The sequence below is a fragment of the Panicum hallii genome, chromosome 2, assembly GCF_002211085.1.
Source record: "Panicum hallii strain FIL2 chromosome 2, PHallii_v3.1, whole genome shotgun sequence".
Classification (NCBI taxonomy): domain Eukaryota; kingdom Viridiplantae; phylum Streptophyta; class Magnoliopsida; order Poales; family Poaceae; genus Panicum; species Panicum hallii.
Window position 1 is genome coordinate 580,552 of NC_038043.1, and position 26,351 is coordinate 606,902.

The following is a 26,351-nucleotide window of genomic DNA, read 5'->3' on the forward strand; positions in this document are numbered from 1 at the left end:
TTTAATCTGCACATGTATTGGGTGTAATTCATGGCACAAATTAACATGGCATAAGAAAAATTTGCCCAATAAAAAGAGAAAACACACAAGCTAGTTGTCCACTTCAGCAGGGGAAAAAAGTACACAACATGGTAACCGTTGCTCCTTAGCGCCATATACGGAGTATACATATATATGCAGCTGCAGGTTCAAATGAACGGCAGAGAAAAAAGAGAAAGCACAACACAAGCCAACGGTGGGCCCGGACGGCCATCCCTGTGGGCCCCACCTGGTGAAGGAGAGAGGTGGGGTAGGAAGGAGAAGAGAGAGGTGTACACGTAGCAGCCGCACGACCCCCACTACTCGATCGTCGTCGTCGTCTCGTTATCCCGCCGCCTCTCTGTCCTCTCCTCTTCCACCTCCGTTCAGTTCACGTTGCTCGGCTCCATCATCGTCCTTCAGACCTTGCCTCATAATTACTTCCCCCACTCACTATCCTCTAGTAAAGAGGAGCTGAATCGCCTGCCGCCCCGGCGACCCGGCCGAGCTGCAAGATTCACACCCCACACCACCTATATATAGAGAGAGCACCTGGCTAGCTAGCTGCCTGTCACGTGGAGCGCCAAGGTCAGAGGACAGCGAGAGGCAGCAGCTAGCCCAGGATCGAGCGATCCATTCGATGGCCGTGGTGGCGCCGGAGGACGACGGCAGGGCGCCCGTGGCGGTGCGGGAGTTCGACGCCCACAGCGAGCGCGACCGCGCCGCCGTGGAGCGGCTGGAGCGCGCCTGCGAGGTGGGGCCCAGCGGCGGCAAGCTCTGCCTCTTCACCGACCTCCTCGGCGACCCGCTCTGCCGCGTCCGCCACTCGCCGGCCTACCTCATGCTCGTACGTCCTCCATCCAAGGTCCCCGATGACGATGGAATCGGAATGAATGGTCGATCGGTCACTCACTCATCAAGCGGCGTGTGAATAATGCCAGGTCGCGGAGGCTGCGGGCGGGCCCCTCGGCGGCGCGGAGGTCGTCGGCGTCGTGCGCGGCTGCATCAAGACCGTGGCGTGCGGCCGCGGCAGCAACCTCTTCTCCAAGGTCGCCTACCTCCTCGGCCTCCGCGTGTCCCCGGGCCACCGGCGGCGCGGCATCGGCCGGAGCCTGGTCGAGCGCATGGAGGAGTGGTTCCGGCAGATGGGTGCCGAGTACGCCTACGTCGCCACCGACCGCGACAACGAGCCGTCGGTGCGCCTCTTCACCGCGCGCTGCGGCTACGCCAAGTTCCGCACCCCCTCCGTGCTCGTGCACCCCGTCTTCCGCCACGACCTCGCGCCGTCGCGCTCGCGCCGGATCGCCGTCGTCGAGCTCGCGCCGCGCGACGCCGAGCGCCTCTACCGCGAGCGCCTCGGCGACGTCGAGTTCTTCCCGCGCGACATTGACGCCGTGCTGTCCAACGCCCTCTCGCTCGGCACGTTCCTGGCCGTGCCCGACGCGGCAGCGCGGCAGTGGCGCGGCGTGGACGCGTTCCTGGCCGCGCCGCCGGAGTCGTGGGCGGTGGTCAGCGTGTGGAACTGCAAGGACGCGTTCCTCCTCGAGGTGCGCGGCGCGCCGAGGCTGTGGCGCGCCGCGGCGCACGCCACCCGCGCCGCCGACCGCGCGCTCTCGCCGTGGCTCCGCGTCCCGTCGGTGCCCAACCTCTTCGAGCCGTTCGGGATGCACTTCCTCTACGGCCTCGGCAGCGCCGGCCCGGCCGCGCCGCGGATGGCGCGCGCGCTGTGCCGGCACGCGCACAACCTGGCGCGCGCCGCCGGGGCGTGCGTCGTGGCCACCGAGGTCGGTGCGTGCGACCCGCTCCGCGCCGGGGTGCCGCACTGGCCGAGGCTCGGCGCCGAGGACCTCTGGTGCATCAAGAGGCTCGCCGACGGGTACGGCGACGGCGCGCTCGGCGACTGGACCAAGGCGCCGCCGGGCGCCTCCATCTTCGTCGACCCGAGGGAGTTCTAGTAGCGCGGTTCAGCTTATTAGCATAATCAGTTTTGAGTTAGTGTCTACCGTCGATCCTGCATCCGACGGCCGAGAGCGCGTCGATTCGGCTTGCCTTTTGAAGGACCTGTCCATAGTTTCATCTCTGTTTTGTTTCATTTTGTCTTGTCAGATCAGAGTGTAATGATGTAGTGAAAGAGAGTTTTTGAAGTTAATCAAGTATGATTAGTGGAATGGAAAGGGCCTTCTTGTTTTTGCTGAATTTGTGCCCTGCCTCAATTTGCAACCGTTGTCAAAAGAGTGCTCCTTGCTTTTCCATAACCCTTTTGGTAACGAACTGGAATGTTCCCAGTGTTTTCCTTGCGTGCTTTGCTCCTTTTACATGGCCGTTCATGCTCCTCACACTACCATTGTTAATAATCTTTTGGTCTATTGCTAGCTTCCTTCCTTTTCCTATAATATTATAGGTTGACACTTACATATGGTGATTGCATCATTACATTCTTTAATCTATCAATGTAAAGTTTCAAAGTAATTACTTAATTAAATTGTAACCATGGAAATTAAAAGCGAACAATGGAGGTAGAATATGCTCAAGAACTCTGCGTGCCAAGACCGTGCCGTAACCATTAGCTGATGCTTTCTTTATCATTTTTTTCGTGTCCATCAAAATTTTACGCCTATTTTTCATATAAATGTAAAGACAAGGAATGCAGAAGTAATAGTTTTGGCCATGAGTAAATAACAAGAAGAAAATTAAGAAGAAGTTAATTAGGAGGTGGATGAGGCTCCTCGATCTGTTTGTTCCCGAGTTGCAACGTCCACTGAGCTAGTAACAGGGCGTGGTGTCTACCGGTTGTTAAGCCCCTGCACAGCGCAATCATGGATCTGAACCTGAAACAGACCCTTGACCATTCGCCATCAAGTGTGATGGATGCGTTTGTTGCTGTTACAGGTGGTGTTATCATTGCACAGCACCACTGTTAGCTCATAGCGACGCATTATATATTGTGTTCATCATCAGTTACATCAGCGGAGAAGTTTCAGGACTATGCAATAGTACCACAAACAATCATCATTGTATCCTCTGTTATTGTGGATTAACATCTAACTTTTTATTGTACACTTAATTGTGCCACACCACAATTCTATTAATATTTACATATACTAATTGTAGACCTTGTCAGTTTTTTTTTTTGTTTTTGTTTTGAGTCCATCATCATGCATGGTCCATTTCAACATCTCGATCAGGGGAAGCGGTGATGTAGAAACGGTGATTAGCTACTCGATGCTACTTTGATTGGATTGGGCATGACAAGTGAAAAGGTACCGTGGGTAACGACAGGTTATGCCAGAAAGATAAGGCATAGCCGTACAATCATATTTGCGATCCGACGTTTAGAGGTGTATGGTTTGAGGAATCGGCTGCTCATCTAAAATAGAATGGTTTATTATGGAGTCATCCGAATTATGATGGGATGATGAGCCAATTCCTCATTATTAAACTAAGCTAACCGTGTACATGCGAGCGAGTCATGAGGTGTGATGCATCGATCCATTTTATTTCCCAAACCGAACAACAATATGATCGAGGAATAAGAACATGATGGAGCAACATATTCCTCAAACCAAACGGCCCTTTAGAGGATTAGAATCCCTGTATAGAGACAATCTCAATATAATATACTCTCTTTATCCCAAAATATAACTATGCTTAAATTTATTCTTAGTTAAAAAGTTTTTAAATTTGACTATGAATTACAAAAACATCATGAAGATTGACAACATAAAAATGATGTTAACAGATTCATCATGAAACCAACTATCGTAATACGAAATTGTTTTTATTCAAAATAAAACTATTTTTAGAAATGTTATTTGTTAAAGTTAAAAGTATTTGATTTAGGATAAATCTAAATATAACTATATTCTGAGATGGAGGGGGTATTTGACTGGTGGGCAAAGCTAGACTCTCAAGAGAAACTTTAATGGTACCACTATTGTTAATCCTTATTGTCGCTCTCATGTCATGGGTCCCGTAGCAGTACACGACAAGAGCCCCAAGACAAGAGGAAATCTAGCTCAACAGTCAACACCCAGCATATATTTTCAGTAATGATCACATAGGGAAAATTTTCTTCATTAGGTGTGTAGACGGCACACCGTATCTCTGTTGCTAATCTCTAGCCATCAAAGGGCGTCAATCCAGCAACCAATCATCGTGCCTGCAATGTGCAAATCTACATCCATGATCCATGGTGCTCATGCAAGTCTAGAAGCAAGCAACAAAGGCTGTGGCTTAACCCCTTTTGTTTCCTTTTATAAAAGTGGGTCATCCAATTGGAAACCGTAGCTATCTGGCAGCACTGGCAGAAATCCAGCATAGAGTCCATGCCGACACTTTGTCCCTGGCCCTGGCAGACAATCTTCATCGACCCAAACGAGCCCAATCATGATGTTCTGTACAATGTTGTCGATGGAGCACTGAATCTTTTGTAACAGGTCCTGATGAACACTTCTCCTTTTGTCAGTGCTGAAGCTGGACACGAACACCAGCATTAGGGATCCGTTAGGCGACTGTTTGCTGTCTCTGTGCTCCCTGCTGTCTCTTCTGAAAAGTGGTATCCTCGACAGAAAAATGAAATTACAGGAACAGGAGAGCAGTACGGTGTGCTCATACTGTTACATGTAGCAAGCAGCAGTAACGTGCGACTTGACTGAATTTGGCTGTATCTATACAACAAGGACCTGCCGGCTGCCAATCATTGGCTTCCTTTTTTGTATGGTCAGGTAGCAGGTCACATGAAGGGCAATGTTCGTGGGATGGAATTGCTTCTGCTTATGGAGTACTTCTGTGTACCTCGAGTGTACTCCACTACCTGTACAACTGTAGAAGCAGATAGTAGCTAGTGTACCTTTTTGCCAAACAGTAGCTGCTAGAACTGCAGTATAATTTTTACAATGAGCTGTGGTAAAGCAATATAATTTATTATTTTCCGAAGCGCTTATTTTGAAAGATACGCGGATATTTTCAATCAGTAGATACATGAGCATCTCAATCTTTTGGTTGAAGGAATGATCATCTCCTTAAACTATCCTGAATTATTGCTGATGAACAATTTATTGAACGGAGTGCCTGAAAAAAATCTGAGGAAAGGAAGAATTGCTGAAGATCGTTGCGCATCTACTAGAATGCACGATGTGCCTTTTCTGCCGTCCACAAACTGAAAGAAGATTCCAACTTCTGGGCCCGCAAACTGGGCTGGAACTGCACCTTAGTGGCTACTGTGCTACGGTCGAGCAGCCCATGGGCCCCTCGCTGTCTGCCACCTGGTCCAGATATCTGATATCTCCCATTTGTGGTAGTGAACAAAAAGAAGACCGACTTTTCTTGCACGATCTGTGATTACTTTTTAGTTTTGAAAAAGAATCTGTGATTACTTTGCCATCGTGTCATCTGCCACGATAAGCTGATTGATGACTCAATTATTGTTCATGCTAATCGCCTTTGTTTGTTAGTGCTCTTTCTGTTATTGGACGACATGATAGGTTGTGTTAGGTATTTGATTTGGATACGGCTAAGATTATATATAGAGAGAGAGATGCTTTTGCATAGTGTTATTACTGTTCAAATCCCACATAAATTTGTGTGCGCTTATTTTAGATACGAGATGACAACATATCAAAGATGGTTGGTTCCTTTTGGAGCATTAGCTGATTGGTAGAGAGCTGCTACTATCTCAACCAATTTTGCACGGCTGCTCTGGCGATCGAAGACCTTGATATATACTCCTTCGTCCTAATATATAAAGCGTAACCACCTTTTACTCAAATCCCATAATATAAGGTGTGCCCTCTCTATACGCACGTACACCGATACTATTATTGATAAAAATATTAAATACGTTCCTTGATATTTAAACTAGAGGTGGTTACGTCTTATATATTAGGACGGAGGAACTATATAATTCCTCAAGATTAAATAATATTTGCGAGCGCGTGCCCTTTCTTGGAGCCGTAATGTGATGTTTCTAGGCGAAAACTTTGGTATGATTTTATGTGGATTGATGATGGGATGTCGCTTTCTTCATCCTCTTTTAATTAATGGAGATTATCAGGAGGATTTTTCAATTAGATTTTTGTAAGAGAACTTTTTTCTTAAACTTTCACAAGCCATAGTTTCATATACTTTATCATTAAGATTTTTTTCTCACAGCACATCTTCTATCAGGGATTTTTTAGATAAAGGACGAACCGGCCTTTATATCCACAAGTTGGATATATATAGCCAAAAGTTATAAGAGTTCTTAGACTCTGAACCTCAAATGACGGTTTTGAAAATACAAGAAAAAAAAACTCTAAAATAAAGGAAGAAAACTAGAAGACTAAGTTCCGTCAGGGATACAAATTTTATGTATCCATATCACCGAGGCAAGTATATACCTTAGTGAGTTTCAAAATATGAACAAATTCATTGTCCTTAGATAATCAACAACAATTTTCATGATTGATTTCACACACGCTCACCAAAGACATAAAAATGAGAATGTGGTAGATTTAAACTAGATCCTTGGAGAAAAGTTGTTCATCCTCATATATATTTATGTAGGGAAATAATATTGTGTAAAAATTTCATTATATTTATGTAATAAAATATCAAAATATCATATACACTAAATTCGGAACAGATAAACATGAGCTCACATACTGATTCATTTAAGGGCTTATTTCAACCAAGCATTACTGAAACTTCACCAATCATGAGCTGCCAAACTTGGGCATCCTCTTCTTCCTCTCCACCACACGCTTCGGCCTCCGTATCTTGCACATCAACACGTAGCATGTCGAATCTCCCCCGAGGCCTGACGCGCCCAAACATGACGTCCATCGACATAACCCTAAGAGCTTCTTCGCCTGTCTGCTGGTAGTCGTCAAGGATCACGACGTGTTCTTCCAACAAGCTGGGAACGCGCACGGCGGAGTTCGCCTCCCACGGATGGACCGCGAATGATGGTCCAAGCACCGTTATTTTATTCTCTGAGATTCGGGCAGTATTATAGCTAGGTTCCTTCCGTGTGCAAGTAATGACTTGGTTGTTGCGCACTTTGACAGTTTCTTAACTTGCATGTCTTGACATACCTCTACTCAGACCTGCGCAGATGGGTAGATGCACACAGTATCCTATAAGTTTTTTTGCAAGTTAGCCTATGTCGTGAAGTTAAGGTCGGCGGGGGCTGAAGCGGGCCCGTAGCGCAGCACCCGGTGCTAGCTGTTCTTTGTCTCCGTAAAGAAAGTCATTTCGTGGGAGAAGCCGAGCGAGGTGGAGGGGCTGTTGGGGAGGAGATGAGGTTTGATCTCGATAGTGTCGAAGAGCGGAGGTTGAAGGGGGTTGGATCTTGCTTGCTTAATCCATCTTCTATCTCTCTCCTTGGAGTAATCGGAGGTTTAATTTCAAAAGGGAGGTGCAAGGAGGCTTCGTTCTCGTGGGGATGCGAAAAATGCAAGTCAAAATGATCTTTAGTTCGCAAAATCTAACCATGATTACATATGTATTCTAACATGGATTAATTGACCTATTGTTTAGTTTTGGTGACAGTTTTAAATTTAACAAATTGCTTTTGTAACTGACTGCAGCAATTAGGCTTATACCATCCATCAATAATCCAGCCCACCAGATAGATGGCTATATCTTTTATTTCTAAAAGTCAATTATGAAATTCTTTAAAAATGCATATACTCGGTTGCATAACATGAATCAAAGTAAATAAAGTTAAATAGATAGAACGGCAGGGTTTCTTCTTTAACAAGTCTTGCTAATTTGTGTTGGTTGCTAGGGATGCATCGATATTATATTTGTTTCATATTTTCTACAAAATTCAGATTCGAACACGGATAGACTCGGATACAAATACGAATGCGGATTGTTTCAGTTACGATTACGGATATATGTGTATTGAATACGGAGCGAACTAGATACGGTTACTATAGGACATGGATATTTCTTCGGATATCGAGTAAAGGCATCATTTATTCATATCACACGTGTTGTAACATTCGAACACCCTATAAGTCTAAACTTTAACTAGATTATACTTAACAAAACAAATTAACAAACAATTACATGATATTTCTAACTTGTTACGTAGATGAGAGATTCGATTACATGATGTTCTAACTTGCAACATAGCTTAGATTAGAGACACTCAATTAATGACACTATAACTTATTATATTGATGATACTTGACAAGCACTCAAGTTGGCCAGATTCAAACTAAAATCGTGCTTGATTAACCAAATTAACAATAGATGACATACCATTTTGGGCACAAAATTACACAATATTGACATTCTGAATTATTACATGCATAAATATATAGAAGCAATCGAATTATTGCTAGAGTTCGAACTATTATACGCTATTGAGTTTTTCAACAAAAGATGAACAAGTCTATTTTTTATTGTTGAATTATTGCTAGAGTTTGAGTCTAATTCTGGAACTAGGAATAAATAGGATCCAACTCCAATATAGTATCAATAGATAGATTATATTTTTAGAAAAAAATTTATGCTAATATTATTTTTTTCTAATTATAAATGAATTAGTTATAAATTTTTAAAGATAAATTAGCCATATATTAATTTATATATTTGGAATATTACAACTATCCGAATATAGTATCCAACTTGACTATCCGGATTATCCGACCGGATGTCCGATATACGAAGGACATTATCTTTCTTGTATCCGAATCCGATATCCGAATAAAGTATCTGAATTCGTATACGATATCCCAAAAAATGTCCGGATATCTGAAAATGATACCCGACTCACTATCCCACCCCTTTCGATCGGTCAGAAAATATCCGTACCATTTACATCCCTAATTCTTGGCATCAAAATGCAAATGGTATGAAAGGATGCTTGCGTTTCTGACTTCCCTATTTCCAAAAGCGGTTACGCTTGCTCGCGGTTGTTGGATCGTGAGGTACGTGGAGCCGTGGAGGGCAACCGTCTTCACCAAGCAGAGCCTATTGAGGTCGGTGGCTACTTTGCTATTTTTTATTTTGACCTCTCTACGGGGAGAGGGCTCACCCGGTGACAATCGGTGGAGAGCCCACCTACCCTTACCATCCCGTATGTTACATGTGAATAATGATAAGCATATGCATATCAATCTCAACTTTAAAAAAATTAATAGTTCTGCATCTGTAGATCCAAATCAAAATTCGATTATATCATTTTGTTTGTTTTAACAAGAGCTTCGAAATAAGTTCCTACTTAAGTATGTTGCACTCAAAGTGATAAAGTTACTTTTTCAATAACAAATTTTACTTTCTCTGCCATATAAATTAGTCACAAGTTACTTCATATCATGTGTACTATTGACAAGTTACTTCCTATAATGAACCAGAAAGTTAAATTTTTCTAAAATTCATCTACTACAATATTATTTTTTGTTAACTTTCACAATGTATAAAAGTTACTTTTGTTAATAAAGGCATGGATAAAAAAGTTACTTTTTCTAACATTAATATACTACGAAGTTAATTTTTCATAATTTTTAAGGAGTATGAAGAACTTTTTAAAGTAAATATAATAACTTTCCTTTTTTGAAAATTCAGTAGGATTAGACTTTCCATGTTAAGGAAGTTTGAGGCCTTAGATTATTGGTTTTTATTTTAGCCTGTTTACAGGTGTGAAAGGTATGTGAAGGTTTTGACTTTTAATGGCAGCAAAGTCACCGCTCCATGTGGTCCCAAACCATTTCTCAATGGGGAATAGGCCCCAGCTTCCCCTACATCGTCGACTGATTATATGCTGTGTTTGTTTTAACGGCGTAACGAGCATAAGAGCATCCAAGAGATTAGCAAAAAAGACTAGCCAATTTTACTGATTTAGCTACTCTCTAAAATAGATTTGATAAGAAAATACTAAGTACTCCAACAGACTCTGTAAAACTAACTAAGAAGCTGGATGGCTAGTGAGGTATGCTATCCAAAAGTAGAGAGTGAACGAGGTGGGATGGAGAGCTACTAAATTTGAAGAGTCATTTACAAATCCTGTTGGAGATGTTTTTTGTTTAATAATAGCTAAATTTATTTTTAGAAAATAATTTGACTAATTTCTTGGAGATGCTCTAAAGCACTGTCCTTGCACTGCATGTATACATCGCGGCCGTTCGTTTCCGACCCTCGCGTCCTGGCCGTTAGCTGCCGTGCGTAGGTAATCCGCGTTGGGCTTTCTGTTAACCTGTCGCCGTCTAGTTCGACGACGATCAACATTCGTTCTACGCCTAAATGACAGTTCCGATGCCTGACCACACCGCCGCCGCCATGCCCAAGAAGGCTGCTCGCCGAGCTTTCCCCTGCAATATCGTTACGGGTGAAGAACACGATCTGCGAGAAGTGGTCACGCACCCTGTCGTCGTTGCAGGCATGCTCGACGAGGGTGCTCTTCCCGACTCTTCTAGGGCCAATGATGGGGAGGAAGCCTGCGGCCCTCCTATAACTATATTTGTAGTTGTGAGGTTCGAGATCTAAAAGCTGCATCTGCTAAGAGGAAGCGTACTTAATTCTGTCATTTCGACGCTTATATAGGTGTATGTCTGTGCATGTTTTGGTTGGATGTCAGTACTCACAGGTTATAAACATAGTAAAAAAATTGATGATACGATGTCGCATGTTACAACCATGGCAAACTGTACCACTGCCTGGTTACCACTTACCAGAATAACAGATGATACTAGGACAGCGATTTTCATGGTGCAAAATGAATCGCTTGTCAATGGTTTTACCTCAGATGGACTGGATCTTCAGACTTGTATCTTATTTTTTCTGGTGTGTGTTGATGTAAATTTTGTTCTGATAATCTTCTTTATCAATACAAGCTGGGCAGATTTCCTGCCGGCAGTTTCAAAAAAAAACTTGTATCTTATTTAATATGGTATACATTCAGTATGTATTGTGTTTGTCCATAATTGCTAAAAATATCATGGTTTAGTTAGATCTCAGATGCACTTAAAATTTGCATTTTAACCTGAATTTCCCTATCCATTGCGCTCACCCCCAATCAATCCCCAAGCACCACATTTTGGTGCAAGGTTCTGACAAGCAATTCATCATATCTTATTTGTATCTTATTTGGTGCAAGGTTCTGACAAGCAATTCATCAGGAGGTGTACCCATGTTTCTGAAGACATGTGCATCTCTTTGGGTTCAAAATGATCAAACGGATGGTCACCAAATTCTTGGGACAGGTAAGGAAGATTTCGACTGTGATTATTCAGTTGTATGATGAGGCGTTGATGCAGAGCCTCGACTCTCAGAGAGTTCGAGCTTGTCAGCAAGAACATGTATGCTTCCCTGCAGAGATCAAAACGAAGTCAAGTCCTCCAAAAGGCCATGGAAATTAAGCTAGCTGCCTTCCTCGCGAGTTGTTGATTTGGTCGGCTGGTCGGCTTCTTCTTCGTTGCCGGCGAGGTGGGCCATGGAATGGGGCGGCAGGTGCTGTTCATCCAAAAGGTCCAAGCTTTGCTTTTTCAGACCTCTCCCGCCCAACGTTCGATGGAGATTTTCTCTACCTCGTCCGGCATCCCGCCAGGAATCCGGCGATCGGGACTAGGGGAGAGGACATCGGAAGGCGGAGGGGGCCGGCGGCCGGCGCCGTGAGTGCTGGATGAGCGAACAGACGAGGGAGAGGCACAGTAGAACCAAACCAGGGGGCTGTTTGCATAAGGCTAATCGCGATCCGAATTAGGGGGTATATGCATATATCGATCCAAAGTAGGGGTTTATTTACATGTATTCGGGTCGCGATTAATAATAGTTGCGATCCAATTCCGGGAGGTTTTCGCAAATGTTCTGGGGGCGGTGACAGAGCCCACGACGAGGCCGTGCGCTCGACGCCGGCGACCTCCGCTAGGCCACCGCGACGCATCTCGCGCTCACCAGCGCCAAATCCACACTCATAGGCTTGGGAAAGCAAGGAAGGATTCAGAGATGGAGCGACAGAGAGGGATGGGGAGGACAAGCAGGCATCGCCGGCGGGGGTAGCAGCCAGGCCAACTGCGCACGGCGGCAGCTCGGATCCTCCACTCTGAGGCGAGGAGCTCAATCCGAAGACGCCGGAGGAGCGCCCCTGCCGGCTTGGTGGCCTCGCCGGCAAGCATCGATTTGATGGCTCGCCGCTGCAGGCTGTCGGTTCCCAATGTCAATCTTCAGTTCTTCACATTCAGGCTTCAGGTATTCATCCATCCATACTACGAAAATTCCAAGCGTAGCTCTGAATTTCCTTGTGCATTTACTCCACCAAATTCCACTGAAATAGGATATGGTAGTTCAAAAGAACCTAAAATTGCAATTCAGATGTCAAAATGTTCTGATGACTGCTTGATTTTTTTTTTCACCGAGAAAACCTGAAAGTATCTGTGTACTAGTGCATTAAAGTTACTTGTTCTCCTGTCAGCTGCATAGTTCAGGACAAATATCTGTGTCCCACTGCCGGCTGTAGATTTCCCTTCACCAGGTATTAATCCATACACTCTGAAATTTCAACCATCTTCAACTCCAATCTGAAGCGTTTCTCTGCCTTTCCTTGTGTAATTTACTCCGCCCCTTAATTATTTTCAGCCAATCTATTTCATAGAAATGACCTAAATGCAGTTCAGAGCTTCAGGTACCATAAACACTCTGGTGACTGCTTGATTTTTTTTTGGTTACTGTTTGCCAGAATAAATGGGAACTTGGAGGCAATATTGCAGTAGAATTATTTGTTTTGTTGTCAGAGATACATAGTTCGGAACAAACACCTGCTTCACATCAGTTAGCCTTAGTTGCCAAGCACATATGTTCAAAGATCCATATTTTCATCCTGTAACAAGTAAAACAAAAATATTATGCAAGAAACCCACTTAATGCTTTTGAATGCACGGTCAACTTATCTTAATACAGAGAACACGAAAAAACCTGAGTGAAGAACAAAGGAAACAAAGCCGAACAGAAAATGATATATGTACGCTGCACGATATCATCTACAATGCCACATTTTAGAGAAACAAGATAAAGTGCTATAAGATTGATTCTCATACAGAGTAGAAATCTTGCTCTTCTGGCCCTGCTTTTTTCTGGTCACCTTACAATCACACTCAAGATTCTGGCAGCTATATATATATGTACTTGTGATATGGAGGCAGGTGAATGTCATGCAAAAGTTATTTTGGGAGCTTCTTCATGCACAAGCGCTGTATGGTCATGGTTGTGAACTACGCAATATTGAGAGGAATCAGCTACTCTATGAAGAAATATATGATCATCATTCATTGTTCATCCTACAATCACTTAGGCTTTTTCTGAATCCAGGTTCATTTTGTCACCTGTTGTCCTTGAAGCATGCAAGAATCCTGTTCCAGTTCTGCACATTAACACTAGATTTTAGACCCACTGCTGTTTTGTTTAAATATATAAAGGGTCCAGAAAATGCCTTATATACATCTTGGTCAAAGTACTCATAAAATATTTCTATTTCTATGGATGCAAAACTCGGTTGCTCTTCAGGATCTGCGCTTCCAAACGCCATGATCTTTTTTTTTCCTTCTCTTCTTCTGGCACTCGGCATATGAATGTGTCGAGCATACTGTAGCCTTTGTACATGCATTTTGTCAAGATATTGAGTTGCTGAAGCATTGCTTGGTTTGTGATGCACCTGCCCTCTGCCTCCTGGACGGTGAGACAAATGCGCTGCAGCATCCATTGCAGTCTTTGCATGCTGTCCTCCTTAGATGTTGCTTGGTTCAAGTACTTATCAATTAACAAGGAGAGGGATCGTGTGGCAAGTTCACCTATGATTGCAGAGATGGCTGCATCCATTGGGCCAAACTTCTCCTGCAACTGCAAGATGGTGTAGTGGATCCATGAGAGCGTATGGGATTTATAGTGTATACTGGTGTAATGTAACATTTGGTAATATGAATTTTTTTTGTGGTTAAGGAGGAGTTTGGGAAAAGAGCAAAGAGGGAATCATGTGTGGCGGAAAAACATTCCACTGGGGTAAAGAGTAAAAAACTAAACAGCTGGAGGATTTTTTGTCACTTTCATGGCCGAGGAAAGTCCAAAATTTATTTGAAATGCCTTCTCTTTGTCCTCAGTAGAACCATAGAAGGGCAGGGTACTGTTTCAGACACGTAAAATAGATGGTCAGTAACACTGCTACCAATAGGAGTTTTATTTTCAACTAGTCATAGAGGTCAAACCATTCATCTAGATAAAACCCATGTTACAGGGCAGCTTTGCAGTAGGGTCCCATAGTTGATGATGGCACTGTGTCACTAAGCAAAGGTCTGAGAGTCAAGATCTGTACCTTTCTCAGCTGGTAGTGATATTCATTGACAATGATGGAGAGGAAATGTAAATCCAGCGAAAAAAGGAGTCCCAAGGGTCAAAGATGAAGCATCTCGTGCATGGACCGTCATATTGGACCGACCTTTTGTAGACTTGTACTAGTAATATCTTTTTTCCTTTCTCTCTCACTTGTTCTTAATACATCCTTGATGTCCTTAAAGTCTTATGCCTGAAACATCTCATGCTATTTCTCCAAAGCTGCTCTTATATTTCTCTCTAACACCAGTTGGGTTAGTTTCCTGAGGAGAGAGAGTTCCCTAATGGATACTTTTCTTTCTGCAGTCCTGGGTGAACTAGCCTCTAGATCCATAAATTTCTTCATCAGCAAAAGCTCCAAGCCAAAGGTGCTGGGTGTGGAGGACAGCCTGCAAATGGCTCTCATTCGAGCACAAGTTATCATCGACGAGGCCACAGGACGCCACATCACGAACCAAGCTATGCTCCAGCAGGTGGACATGATAAGAGATGCCATGTACCAAGGCTGTTACATACTTGACGCCTTCAGATACCTATATCACGATGAGGAGAATACCAAAGATCAGGTTGTGAGTAATTCTTTCTCCCTGTCAAAAGTAAATTCTCTGAAAGGAATCTATTCTTCCAATAAAAAGACACGGATTTTGGAACAATTGCAAGACACCCTTGACAATTTGAACTGTATGATCCTTGATATGAAAGAGCTGGTTGTGTTCATGACGAGCTACTCTCGCCTCTACCGCCAGCCATATAGCATGCATCTACTGCTGGGAAACTGCATGTTCGGCCACCAGATGGAAGCAGAGCTTGTCCTCAATTTCCTATTGCACGCACAACCTAATGGTGCTGAAGAATTGGAGGTCTTGCCACTTGTCGGTCCTGGCAAAGTTGGCAAGAGCACCCTTGTCGCACATGTTTGCAATGATGAAAGAGTCCGTGATCATTTCTTAGAAATCGTGTTCATGAGCGACCACGATTTCAAAGATGAAAAGTTAACCTATCTTGGGGAAAGATGTGTGAAGAAACATCAAAAGCCCATGTTGAAGAAAGATGGGAGGCTGCTAGTCGTTGTTGAGATGGCTGGAGACATGAACGAAGATGAGTGGAAGAGGCAGTATGCTGCTTCAAAAAGGTGTATGACAAAGGGTAGTAAAATCATAATCACAAGCCGGTCTGACAAGATCACAAAGCTTGGAACGACGAGGGCAGTAACACTGAAATATATGTCTCATGAAGCATGCTGGTACTTCTTCAAAACACTTACATTTGGAAGCACAGACCCCATGATGCACCCGAGGATGATATGTCTAGCCATGGAGATATCCAGGATGCTGAAAGGGTCTCTCTTTAGTGCAGTGGCCATTATCTGTTTGCTGAGGGACAACTTTAACACCCACTTCTGGTGCAAGGTTGTGACTTTTTTTAGATGGTTCATCAAGTGGCACGTCTCCGAATTCGGTGAGCATCCATCCGTTGTTCTGAACCAAAATAAACCTGCACACCTTTGGAGAATGGCTAGAACTTCTGAAGAGATTGTGGTTTACCATCAATATGAGGGCTCTTCACAAGAGGAGCTTCCGACGATAGCATTCCCAAGTGTGTTGTATGGGAGCGTGAAGCCCTCTGGGAGATTTGAAGCCCTAGTATGGAGGTCTCAGATACCGCCCTACTATAACTATATCTATACTTGTGAGATTCGCGATCTGAAAACTAATGCTGCTAAGAGGAAGCGTTCTTAGTTCTGTTATTTTGAAGCTTAGATACGTGTATATCTGTATATGTTTTGATAGGGTGTCTCCACTCACAATTTATAAACATATATAGTAATAAAAAATGATATGATGTCACATGTTGCAACCATGGCAAGCAGTGCTGCTACCTTGGCATATTTAAGTTACAAGTGATCGTTACCAGAATAATGGGTGACAGTAATTAAGGCAAAAAGGAAATTCTTTCCGATAGCTTTAACCCAGATAGACTGGGTTTTCAGACTTATATCTTGTTTAATATTGTATGCATTCAGTATATATTTGTTTTTGGTCCATAATTGCTAATAATACCGTGGTTTAATCAAATCTCTGGTGGACACTTGGCTTATTCAGTTTTATGATGATGCGTTGATGCACAACCCTGACTTTCTCGAGGGTTGGAGTTTGTCCCTGTAGAATCACAACCAAATCAAGTCCCCTAAAAAGCCATGGAAATTTACTCATGACGCATATAGAGCTGTTTGGATCCAAGGGCAAATGGCAAAAAGGCAAATAGTAAAATTTTTGCTCCTGTCACATCAGATGTTTGGACGCTAATTAGAAGTATTAAATATAGTTTAATTAAAAAACTAATTATATAGATGAGGACTAAATGACGAGACGAATCTATTAACCCTAATTAATCTATAATTAGCAAAATTACGGTAGCATTTGCCCTTTTGCACTTTGGAGTGTTTGGATCGAAAAGTGCAAAAAAAAAGTGCAAAAGAGCAAAAATTTTGCACTTTCTCTTTCCATTGGATCCGAACAGGTCCTTAGCTTGTCAGCGAGAACATGCATGTATGCCTCCCTGCAGAGATCACAACGAAGTCAAGTCCTCCAAAAAGCCATGGAAATTGTGCAAGCTGTCGTTCTCGCACGTCGCTGATTTGGTCGATCGGCTTCTTCTTCGTCGCCGGCGAGGTGGGCCCTAGAATGGGGCTGCGGGTGCTGTTCATCCAAAAAATCCAAGCTTTGCTTTTGCAGAACTCTCCCGCCCAATGTTCGATGGAGATTTACTCCGCCGCGTCCGGAAGCCGGCCAGGAATCCGGCGATTCGGAGCAGGGGAGAGGAAATCGGGAAGGCGGAGGTGGCCGGCGGCCGGCGGCGTGAGTGCTGGAGGAGCGGACAGACGAGGTGCACAAGAGAACCAAACCAGGGGGCAGTTTGCATAGGCTTTTACCAAACCAGGGGGTTAGGTGTAAATATTCAGATCGCGATTATTAATCGCGATCCAAAATAGAGGGTATCCGCGTATATTCGGATCGCGATTAATAATCGCGATCCAAACCAGGGTCCTTTTTGCAAATATTTCGGACCGGCAGTATCCCCCGGGAGGCCGTGTGCTCGCCGCCGGCGGCTTCCGCTAGCCCACCGCGAAGCATCCCACGCCCACCAGCGCCGAATCCACACGCACAGGCTTGTCGAAACAAGGCAGGATCTAGAGATGGAGCGACACAGAGGGGAAAGAAAGAGGAGCAGGCATCGCCGGCGGGCGTAGAAGCCAGGCCAACTGCGCACGGCGGCAGCTCGGATCCTCCACTCGGAGGCGGAGGAGCTCAATCCGAAGACGTTGGAGGGGCGCGATTTGCGCTGCTCGGGCTCGGTTTGGTGGCCCCGCCGGCAAGCATCGATTTGATGCTCACCCCTGACGGCTGTCTATTTCCAGTGTCAATCTTCACCTTCACTCTTCAGGTATTCATCCATACTACTGTACAAAATTCCAAGTGGAGCTCTGAATTTCGTTGTGCAGGTTCTCTACCAAATTTCACTGAAATAGGATGTGGTAGTTGAAAAGAATCTAAATGCAATTCAGATGTCAAAATGTTCTGATGGCTGCTTAATTATTTTTTTACTGACAAAACCTGGTGTACTGGTGCATTAAAGTTAGTTGTTCTCCTGTCAGCTGCATAGTTCAGGACAAATATCTGTGTCCAACTGCTGGCTGTCGATTTCCAATGTCAATCTTCACCAGGTATTAATCCATATACTCTGAAAATTCCAATTATCTTCAACTCCAACCTGAAGCATTCCTCTGGCTTTCCTTGTGTAATTTACTCCACCCCTTAATTATTTTCAGCCAATCTATTTCATAGAAAGGACCTAAATGCATTCAAGAGCTTCAGGTACCATAAACACTCTGCTTTATTTTTTTGGTCACTGTTTGCCAGAATACATGGGAAATTGGAGGCAATATTGCAGTAGAATTATTTGTTTTGTTGCCAGAGATACATAGTTCGGAACAAATATCTGCTTCACATCAGTTAGCCTTAGTTGCCAAGCACATATGTTCAAAGATCCATATTTTCATCCTATAACAACTAAAACAAAAGGTTATGCAAAAGACCCACTCATTGCATAGGAATGCACTATCACCTTGTCTTAATACAGAGAACACGAAAAAACCTGAGTGAAGAACAAAGGAAACAAACCCAAAAAGAAAATAATTTATATGTATGCTACACGATAGCAATCGACAATGCAAAAGTTTTAGAGAAACAATTTAAACTGGGGTATGATTGATGCTTATACAGACTAACTTAAAATCTTCCTCTTCTGACCCTGCTTTTTCCTGTTAACCTTACAATCACGCTCAATAATCTGGCAGTTATATATGTACTTGTGATATGGAGGCAGGTGAGATTCCCAAACTAGGATGTCAAATTTGCCATGAGGTCTAACACTCCCAGTCCCGTCAAGAATGTGATGCAAAGTTATTTTTGGAGCTTCTTCATTCACAAGCGCTATGCGGTCGTGGTTGTGAACTACACAGTATTGAGTAGAATCAACTACCCTCTGAAGGAATATATAATCACTGTTCATCCTAAATTCACTTAGGATTTTTCTGAATCCAGGCTCATTTTGCCGTGTGTTGTTCTTGAAGCATGCAAGAATCTTGTTCCAGTTCTGCACGTTAACACTAGATTTTAGACCCACTGCTGTTTTATTCAAATATATGAAAGGTCCAGCAAATGCCTTATATACGTCTTGGTCAAAGTACTCATCAAATATTGCCCTTGCTATGGATGCCAACCTCGGTTGCTCTTCAGGTTCTGCACTTCCAAACACAAGTGCCTTAAAGAAATACCAATATGCCTCTCGAGACAAAAACTTCAACTTAAGAGCTTGTGCTGTTCCAAAATTCACAATATTCTCTGACCGATGTGTTATTATAACTTTACTGCCTCTTGGGATGCTACTTTGACAAGCAGAGTGCAACCTTCCCCATGCACCCTCATCAATATTCCCAACTAATTCAGCAATAACTAAAAATTTTTCTTCATCTGAATCACCACGTTGATGTTTGATTCTGCTTCCATCCATTATTTTCAACTGCTTTTCTTCTCTGAAATCATTATCACTTAAGTAGATGACATGAGAAAAGTTACTACGCACCCTTTCATCTCTGCGGACATGCTCAACAAGTGTAGTCTTTCCAACTTTTCCTGGACCAACAATTGGTAGGATGCCAAAATTGCAATGAACAGGAGGTTCTTCATGCAGTAAGAAGTTGATGACCCGTTCCATTTCCATCTGGCGACCAAACATGCACTTCTCCATAAACAGATACGTGCTGTATGGCTGCCGAAACATAGGAGGGTAGTCCCTCAGGAAAATTACAAGCTCACTCATACCAGCTACGGTGATCTCTAGACTTTCAAGCATTTGTTCTATATTTTCAGTGTCATATTTGCTACCAGCAGAGAGTTTAGCTGGACTGAATTTAGATAGGGATAAGGAGCGACTCACGCCATGATCTTTTTTGCCCTTCTCTTCTTCAGGGACATCGCATATGAAGGTGTCGAGCATGTAGAAGCCTTTGTACATAACTTTTCTCAAGATATTGAGTTGCTGAAGCATTGCTTGGTTTCTGATGCACCTCCCCTCTGCCTCCTCAACGGTGAGACGAATGCGCAGCAACATCCATTGCAGTCTTTGCAAGCAATCCTCCTTAGATGTTGCTGGCTTGAAGTACTTACCGATTAACAAGGAGAGGGATCTTGTGGCAAGTTCACCTATGATTGCAGAGATTGCTGCATCCATTGAGCCAAACTCAAACTGTGGCTGCAAGATTGTGTACTAGATCCAAAAACGCATATGGGATTTATAATGTAGACTGGATAATATTGTAGCATTCGGAATATGATTTTTTGTGGTTAAGGCGGACTCTGCATATTAGATGCCACTAGAAGAAGGAATCACGTGTGGTGTAAACCTTTCCACAGGGGTAAAGAGTCAACAACTAGACAGCTGGATGAGTGAGGAAGGGGAGGGAAGAAACTTTCAAAGATGACACAGGTCCAATTGCTATTCATGATGGTGATGATGACGTGACAAGCCGATGGAATTGTGCTTTGTTTGCATGCATGCTCTGTCTTGCTATTATTGCTGGTGCCATCCTTTTCACGGCTGAGGGAAATCCTAAATTTATATCAAATGACGTCTCTTTCAGGTGGTATTTATTGAAGATGAGGGAGAGAAGTCCTGACGGCTATGTAAACTCGTGTCCAAATGACTGCCTACATTGTGGAAATACTACTATTACAAGATAATGTAAGGTGTTAATAGGAGTTATATAGTGTAGCATCCCTCTCGTTTTCTGGTCAAATTTGTTTTTCTTTGACTAATTAAGCCTCCCAAACCGCTGTAAGGTTCCAAAGTGTTCTCAGCTGAGGGACAGAAAAAGTCAGTCAGAAACAAGCGGGTGAAGGCAAAGGGAGCCCCAAAGATCAAATGTCATGTGCATGGACTACCTGAGTGAAAAACTGACCTTTTGATGACTTGAACAAGTAATCTGTCTCAAATGGAACAGGTAAAAGTTGTTCTTGATACATTTGTCGTTAACCTTGGGGTCACAGGTTCTGGACGTGGGGGAGTGGAGGACTGCCTCTACCGGGTCTTGCTGCAAGCACAGGTTATCGTCAACGAGACTATGGGACAGCACAGTAAACAAGGAAATTGGAATAATGTAGTGTGTTGTATTGCTATAATTGGTTATGTAGAGTTACAAGACTTTGGACGGCAGAAAGCCTCATAGAGATAGGGTCGAGAGTAGAAACAGGGGAGAATAAGGAACCTATGGAAGTAGAGAACCACATCTTACATGGCAAGTGGACTCGCACAGATGGTGATCGCTTTGGCTTTGAGTCACTAAGCAAAGGCCTGAGAGTCAAGGTCTGTACCTTTCTCAGTTGGTAGTGTTGCTTGTTGACAATGACGCAGAGGAAATGTGAACCAGGGGAAGGCCCAAGGTCAATGATGAAACATCTCGTGCATGGACTTTGGACTGACCATTTGCAGACTTGATCTAGTAATATCTTTCTCTCTCTCTTACTTGTTCTTAATACTTTTTTGACGGGAAGTTGTTCTTAATACATCCTTGATCTCCTTCAAGTCTTATGCCAGAGCCATCTCATGCTATTATCCAAAGCTGCTTTTATATTTCTCTCTAACATCAGCTGGGTTATCTTCCTGAGGTGAGAGTTCCCTAATGGATACTATACTTTCCGCAGTCCTGGGTGAACTAGCCTCTAGATCCATAAATTTCTTCATCAGGAAAAATTGCAAGCCAAAGGCACTGGATGTGGAGGACAACCTGCAAAGGTCTCTCCTTCGGGCACAGGTAATCATCGACGAGGCCACAGGACGCCACATCACGAACCAAGCTATGCTCCAGCAGCTGGAGATGCTGAGGGATGCCATGCACCAAGCCTGTTACATGCATGACACCTTCAGGTACCAATCTCACGGTGAGGAGGATGCCAAAGATCAGGTTGTGAGTCATTCTTTCTCTCTGTCCAAAGTAAATTCTCTGAAAGGAATAGGTTCTTCCAATAGAAAGACACGGATTTTGGAACAATTGCAAGACACCCTTGACAATTTGAACTGTATGATCCTTGATATGAAAGAGCTGGTTGTGTTCATGACGAGCTACCCTCGCTTCTACCGCCAGCCATATAGCATGCATCTACTGCTGGGCAACTGCATGTTTGGCCGCCAGATGGAAGCAGAGCTTGTCCTCAATTTCCTGTTGCACGCACAGCCTAATGGTGCTGAAGAACTGGAGGTCCTCCCACTTATTGGTCCAGGCAGAGTTGGCAAGAGCACCCTTGTCGCACATGTTTGCAATGACGAAAGAGTCCGTGGTCATTTTTCTGAAATCATGTTCTTGAGCGACCATGATTTGAAAGATGAAAAGTTGACCTTTCCAGTGGAAAGATGTGTGAAGAAATATCAAAATTCCTTGTTGAACAAAGATGGGAGAATGCTAGTTGTTGTTGAGGCGGCTGGAGACATCAACACAGATGAGTGGAAGAGGTTTTATGCTGCTTCAAAACGGTGTATGAGAAGTGGTAGTAAACTCATAATCACAAGCCGGTCTGACAAGATCACAAAGCTTGGGACGGCGAGGGCAGTAACACTGAAATATCTGTCCGACGAAGCATACTGGTACTTCTTCAAGACACTTACATTTGGAAGCACAGATCCCATGATGCACCCGAAGATGGCTTACCTGGCCATGGAGACGGCCAGGATGCTGAATCGATGTTTCTTAGGTGCACCCGGTACTATCTTCATGCTGAGGGACAACTTTGACATCCGCTATTGGTGCAAGGTTGTGACCCTTTTTAGACAGAACATCAAGTTCCATGTCTCCAAATTCGGTGAGCATCCAACTGATGCTCTGAACCAAAATAAACCTGCACATCTTCGGAGAATGATTAGCAATTCTGAACAGATCATGGTTTATCATCAGTACGAGTGCTCTTCACAAAAGGAGGTTCCGAAGGTAGAATTGCGAAGTGTGATATATGGAAGTGTTAAGCCCTCTGGGAGATTTGAAGCCCTAGCGTGGAGATCTCATATACCGCCCTACTATAACTATATTTATACTTGTGAGGTTCGAGATCTAAAAAGTACATCCTCTAAGAGGAAGCGTACTTAATTGTGTCATTTTGAAGCATACACAAGTGTGTACTAGTTCATGTTTTGATTGGGTATTACAACTCACAAGTTAAAAACATAGTAAAAATATTTTCTTATACGAGGTCGCAGATTATAACTGGGCGAACTGCTTTATTACTTTGCATAGTAAAAATATTTTCGTGATATAAAGTGGATTGCTCGTCTATGGTTTTTACTCCAGATAACACTACAGCATTAGAATTTGTGCGTTCGAACTTATGTCTTATTTAAGACAATACCAATGATCAGGTCGTGAGTAATTCTTTCTCTCTGTCAAAAGTAAATTCTCTGAAAGGAATCTGTTCTTCCAAAAGAAAGACACAGATTTTGGAACAATTGCAAGACATACTTGACAATTTGAACTGTATGATCCTTGATATGAATGAGCTGGTTGTGTTCATGACGAGCTACCCTCGCCTCTATTACTTTGACGTCCACGGTGCAAGCTTTTGGTCTTTCTGAGAGGTCTTATCAAGTGGCACGTCTCCACATTTGGTGATCATCCAGTTGATTCTCTGAACCAAAATAGACCTGCGCATCTTGGAAGAATGGTTAGAACTTCTGAAGAGATCGTGGTTCATCATCAGTATGAGCGCTCTTCACAGGAGGAGATTCCGAAGATAGAGTTGCGGTGTGTTCTGTATGGAAGTGTTAAGCCTCCTGCTGGGAGGTTTGATGCCGGCCCTAGCATGTAGGTCCCCAACTACAACTATATCTATACTTGTGCGGCTGAAAACCACATCTGCTAAGAGGAAGCGTTCTTAATTAATTGTGACATTTTGAAGCTTCTTGTGTCACCTTTGTACATATTATAAACATAGTATTAAAATAATGATGATATGATGTCACATGTTACGACCCTGCGTTACCAGAAAGTGGATGAAATGCCAATGTTTTTACCCCAGATAGACTAGGTCTGTTGACTTATATCTTATTTAATATAGGGCATATACACAGGTTATCGTCAACGAGACTATGGGACAGCACAGTAAACAAGGAAATTGGAATAATGTAGTGTGTTGTATTGCTATAATTGGTTATGTAGAGTTACAAGACTTTGGACGGCAGAAAGCCTCATAGAGATAGGGTCGAGAGTAGAAACAGGGGAGAATAAGGAACCTATGGAAGTAGAGAACCACATCTTACATGGCAAGTGGACTCGCACAGATGGTGATCGCTTTGGCTTTGAGTCACTAAGCAAAGGCCTGAGAGTCAAGGTCTGTACCTTTCTCAGTTGGTAGTGTTGCTTGTTGACAATGACGCAGAGGAAATGTGAACCAGGGGAAGGCCCAAGGTCAATGATGAAACATCTCGTGCATGGACTTTGGACTGACCATTTGCAGACTTGATCTAGTAATATCTTTCTCTCTCTCTTACTTGTTCTTAATACTTTTTTGACGGGAAGTTGTTCTTAATACATCCTTGATCTCCTTCAAGTCTTATGCCAGAGCCATCTCATGCTATTATCCAAAGCTGCTTTTATATTTCTCTCTAACATCAGCTGGGTTATCTTCCTGAGGTGAGAGTTCCCTAATGGATACTATACTTTCCGCAGTCCTGGGTGAACTAGCCTCTAGATCCATAAATTTCTTCATCAGGAAAAATTGCAAGCCAAAGGCACTGGATGTGGAGGACAACCTGCAAAGGTCTCTCCTTCGGGCACAGGTAATCATCGACGAGGCCACAGGACGCCACATCACGAACCAAGCTATGCTCCAGCAGCTGGAGATGCTGAGGGATGCCATGCACCAAGCCTGTTACATGCATGACACCTTCAGGTACCAATCTCACGGTGAGGAGGATGCCAAAGATCAGGTTGTGAGTCATTCTTTCTCTCTGTCCAAAGTAAATTCTCTGAAAGGAATAGGTTCTTCCAATAGAAAGACACGGATTTTGGAACAATTGCAAGACACCCTTGACAATTTGAACTGTATGACCCTTGATATGAAAGAGCTGGTTGTGTTCATGACGAGCTACCCTCGCTTCTACCGCCAGCCATATAGCATGCATCTACTGCTGGGCAACTGCATGTTTGGCCGCCAGATGGAAGCAGAGCTTGTCCTCAATTTCCTGTTGCACGCACAGCCTAATGGTGCTGAAGAACTGGAGGTCCTCCCACTTATTGGTCCAGGCAGAGTTGGCAAGAGCACCCTTGTCGCACATGTTTGCAATGACGAAAGAGTCCGTGGTCATTTTTCTGAAATCATGTTCTTGAGCGACCATGATTTGAAAGATGAAAAGTTGACCTTTCCAGTGGAAAGATGTGTGAAGAAATATCAAAATTCCTTGTTGAACAAAGATGGGAGAATGCTAGTTGTTGTTGAGGCGGCTGGAGACATCAACACAGATGAGTGGAAGAGGTTTTATGCTGCTTCAAAACGGTGTATGAGAAGTGGTAGTAAACTCATAATCACAAGCCGGTCTGACAAGATCACAAAGCTTGGGACGGCGAGGGCAGTAACACTGAAATATCTGTCCGACGAAGCATACTGGTACTTCTTCAAGACACTTGCATTTGGAAGCACAGATCCCATGATGCACCCGAGGATGGCTTACCTGGCCATGGAGATGGCCAGGATGCTGAATCGATGTCTCTTAGGTGCACCCAGTACTATCTGCGTGCTGAGGGACAACTTTGACATCCGCTATTGGTGCAAGGTTGTGACCCTTATTAGACAGAACATCAAGTTGCATGTCTCCAAATTCGGTGAGCATCCAACTGATGCTCTGAACCAAAATAAACCTGCACATCTTCGGAGAATGATTAGCAATTCTGAACAGATCATGGTTTATCATCAGTACGAGTGCTCTTCACAAAAGGAGGTTCCGAAGGTAGAATTGCGAAGTGTGATATTTGGAAGTGTTAAGCCCACTGGGAGATTTGAAGCCCTAGCGTGGAGATCTCATATACCGCCCTACTATAACTATATTTATACTTGTGAGGTTCGAGATCTAAAAAGTACATCCTCTAAGAGGAAGCGTACTTAGGGTATGTTCATTTTGTAGAGTCTAAAGTTTAAACCCGTCACATCAAAGAGAATCTTGTCATTTATAAGTATTAAATAAAGTCTAATTACAAAACTAATTGCAGAACCCCAGGGCTAATTCGCGAGACGAATCTAATGAGATATATTAGACCATGATTAGCGGATGATTACTGTAGCATCACTGTGGCAAATTATGGATTAATTAAGCTCATTAAATTTGTCTCGCGAATTAGCACCCATCTGTGCAAAAATTTTTATAATTAGACTTTATTTAATACTTCTAAATGATAAGATTCTCTTTAATGTGACGGGTCTAAAGTTTAG

The 26,351-nt window shown here is 43.5% G+C and overlaps 4 protein-coding genes across 9 annotated transcripts; all 4 read left to right on the forward strand.

The window, feature by feature from the left end:
- Nucleotides 1–235: 235 nt before the first annotated feature.
- LOC112882317 (probable N-acetyltransferase HLS1) lies at nt 236–2,266 on the forward strand. 2 transcript variants are annotated; one of them, XR_003226642.1, is made up of 3 exons: nt 236–865; nt 960–2,065; nt 2,163–2,266. XR_003226642.1 is itself a non-coding variant. In XM_025947345.1 (2 exons), exons 1-2 carry the CDS (start codon nt 659–661, stop codon nt 1,971–1,973), a joined length of 1,221 nt encoding a protein of 406 aa, XP_025803130.1. In that variant the 5' UTR covers nt 236–658; the 3' UTR covers nt 1,974–2,148. The 2 variants fall into 2 exon arrangements, 1 of the variants encoding a protein (XP_025803130.1); XM_025947345.1 differs by lacking the exon at nt 2,163–2,266 and having other exon boundaries at nt 960–2,148.
- An 8,893-nt stretch (nt 2,267–11,159) lies between these two features.
- On the forward strand, nt 11,160–23,190 carry LOC112882966 (putative disease resistance RPP13-like protein 1). 3 transcript variants are annotated; one of them, XR_003226737.1, is made up of 3 exons: nt 11,160–12,195; nt 12,419–12,478; nt 12,583–13,500. XR_003226737.1 is itself a non-coding variant. In XM_025948168.1 (2 exons), exon 2 carries the CDS (start codon nt 21,743–21,745, stop codon nt 23,018–23,020), a length of 1,278 nt encoding a protein of 425 aa, XP_025803953.1. In that variant the 5' UTR covers nt 12,054–12,195; nt 21,588–21,742; the 3' UTR covers nt 23,021–23,190. The 3 variants fall into 3 exon arrangements, 1 of the variants encoding a protein (XP_025803953.1); XR_003226736.1 differs by having other exon boundaries at nt 11,161–12,195; nt 12,419–12,601; XM_025948168.1 differs by lacking the exons at nt 12,419–12,478; nt 12,583–13,500 and adding an exon at nt 21,588–23,190 and having other exon boundaries at nt 12,054–12,195.
- Nucleotides 13,507–16,172, forward strand: LOC112882965 (disease resistance protein RGA2-like). Its single transcript, XM_025948167.1, has 3 exons — nt 13,507–14,144; nt 14,231–14,450; nt 14,632–16,172. Exon 3 carries the CDS (start codon nt 14,721–14,723, stop codon nt 16,062–16,064), a length of 1,344 nt encoding a protein of 447 aa, XP_025803952.1. The 5' UTR covers nt 13,507–14,144; nt 14,231–14,450; nt 14,632–14,720; the 3' UTR covers nt 16,065–16,172.
- On the forward strand, nt 20,410–26,129 carry LOC112882963 (putative disease resistance RPP13-like protein 1). 3 transcript variants are annotated; one of them, XM_025948165.1, is made up of 4 exons: nt 20,410–20,628; nt 20,727–20,989; nt 23,998–24,559; nt 24,639–26,129. In XM_025948165.1, the coding sequence occupies exons 3-4, from the start codon at nt 24,498–24,500 to the stop codon at nt 26,026–26,028; spliced, it is 1,452 nt and encodes a 483-aa protein (XP_025803950.1). In that variant the 5' UTR covers nt 20,410–20,628; nt 20,727–20,989; nt 23,998–24,497; the 3' UTR covers nt 26,029–26,129. The 3 variants fall into 3 exon arrangements, with proteins under 3 accessions (XP_025803950.1, XP_025803951.1, XP_025803949.1); XM_025948166.1 differs by having other exon boundaries at nt 23,998–24,393; nt 24,596–26,129; XM_025948164.1 differs by having other exon boundaries at nt 23,998–26,129.
- Nucleotides 26,130–26,351: the final 222 nt, after the last annotated feature.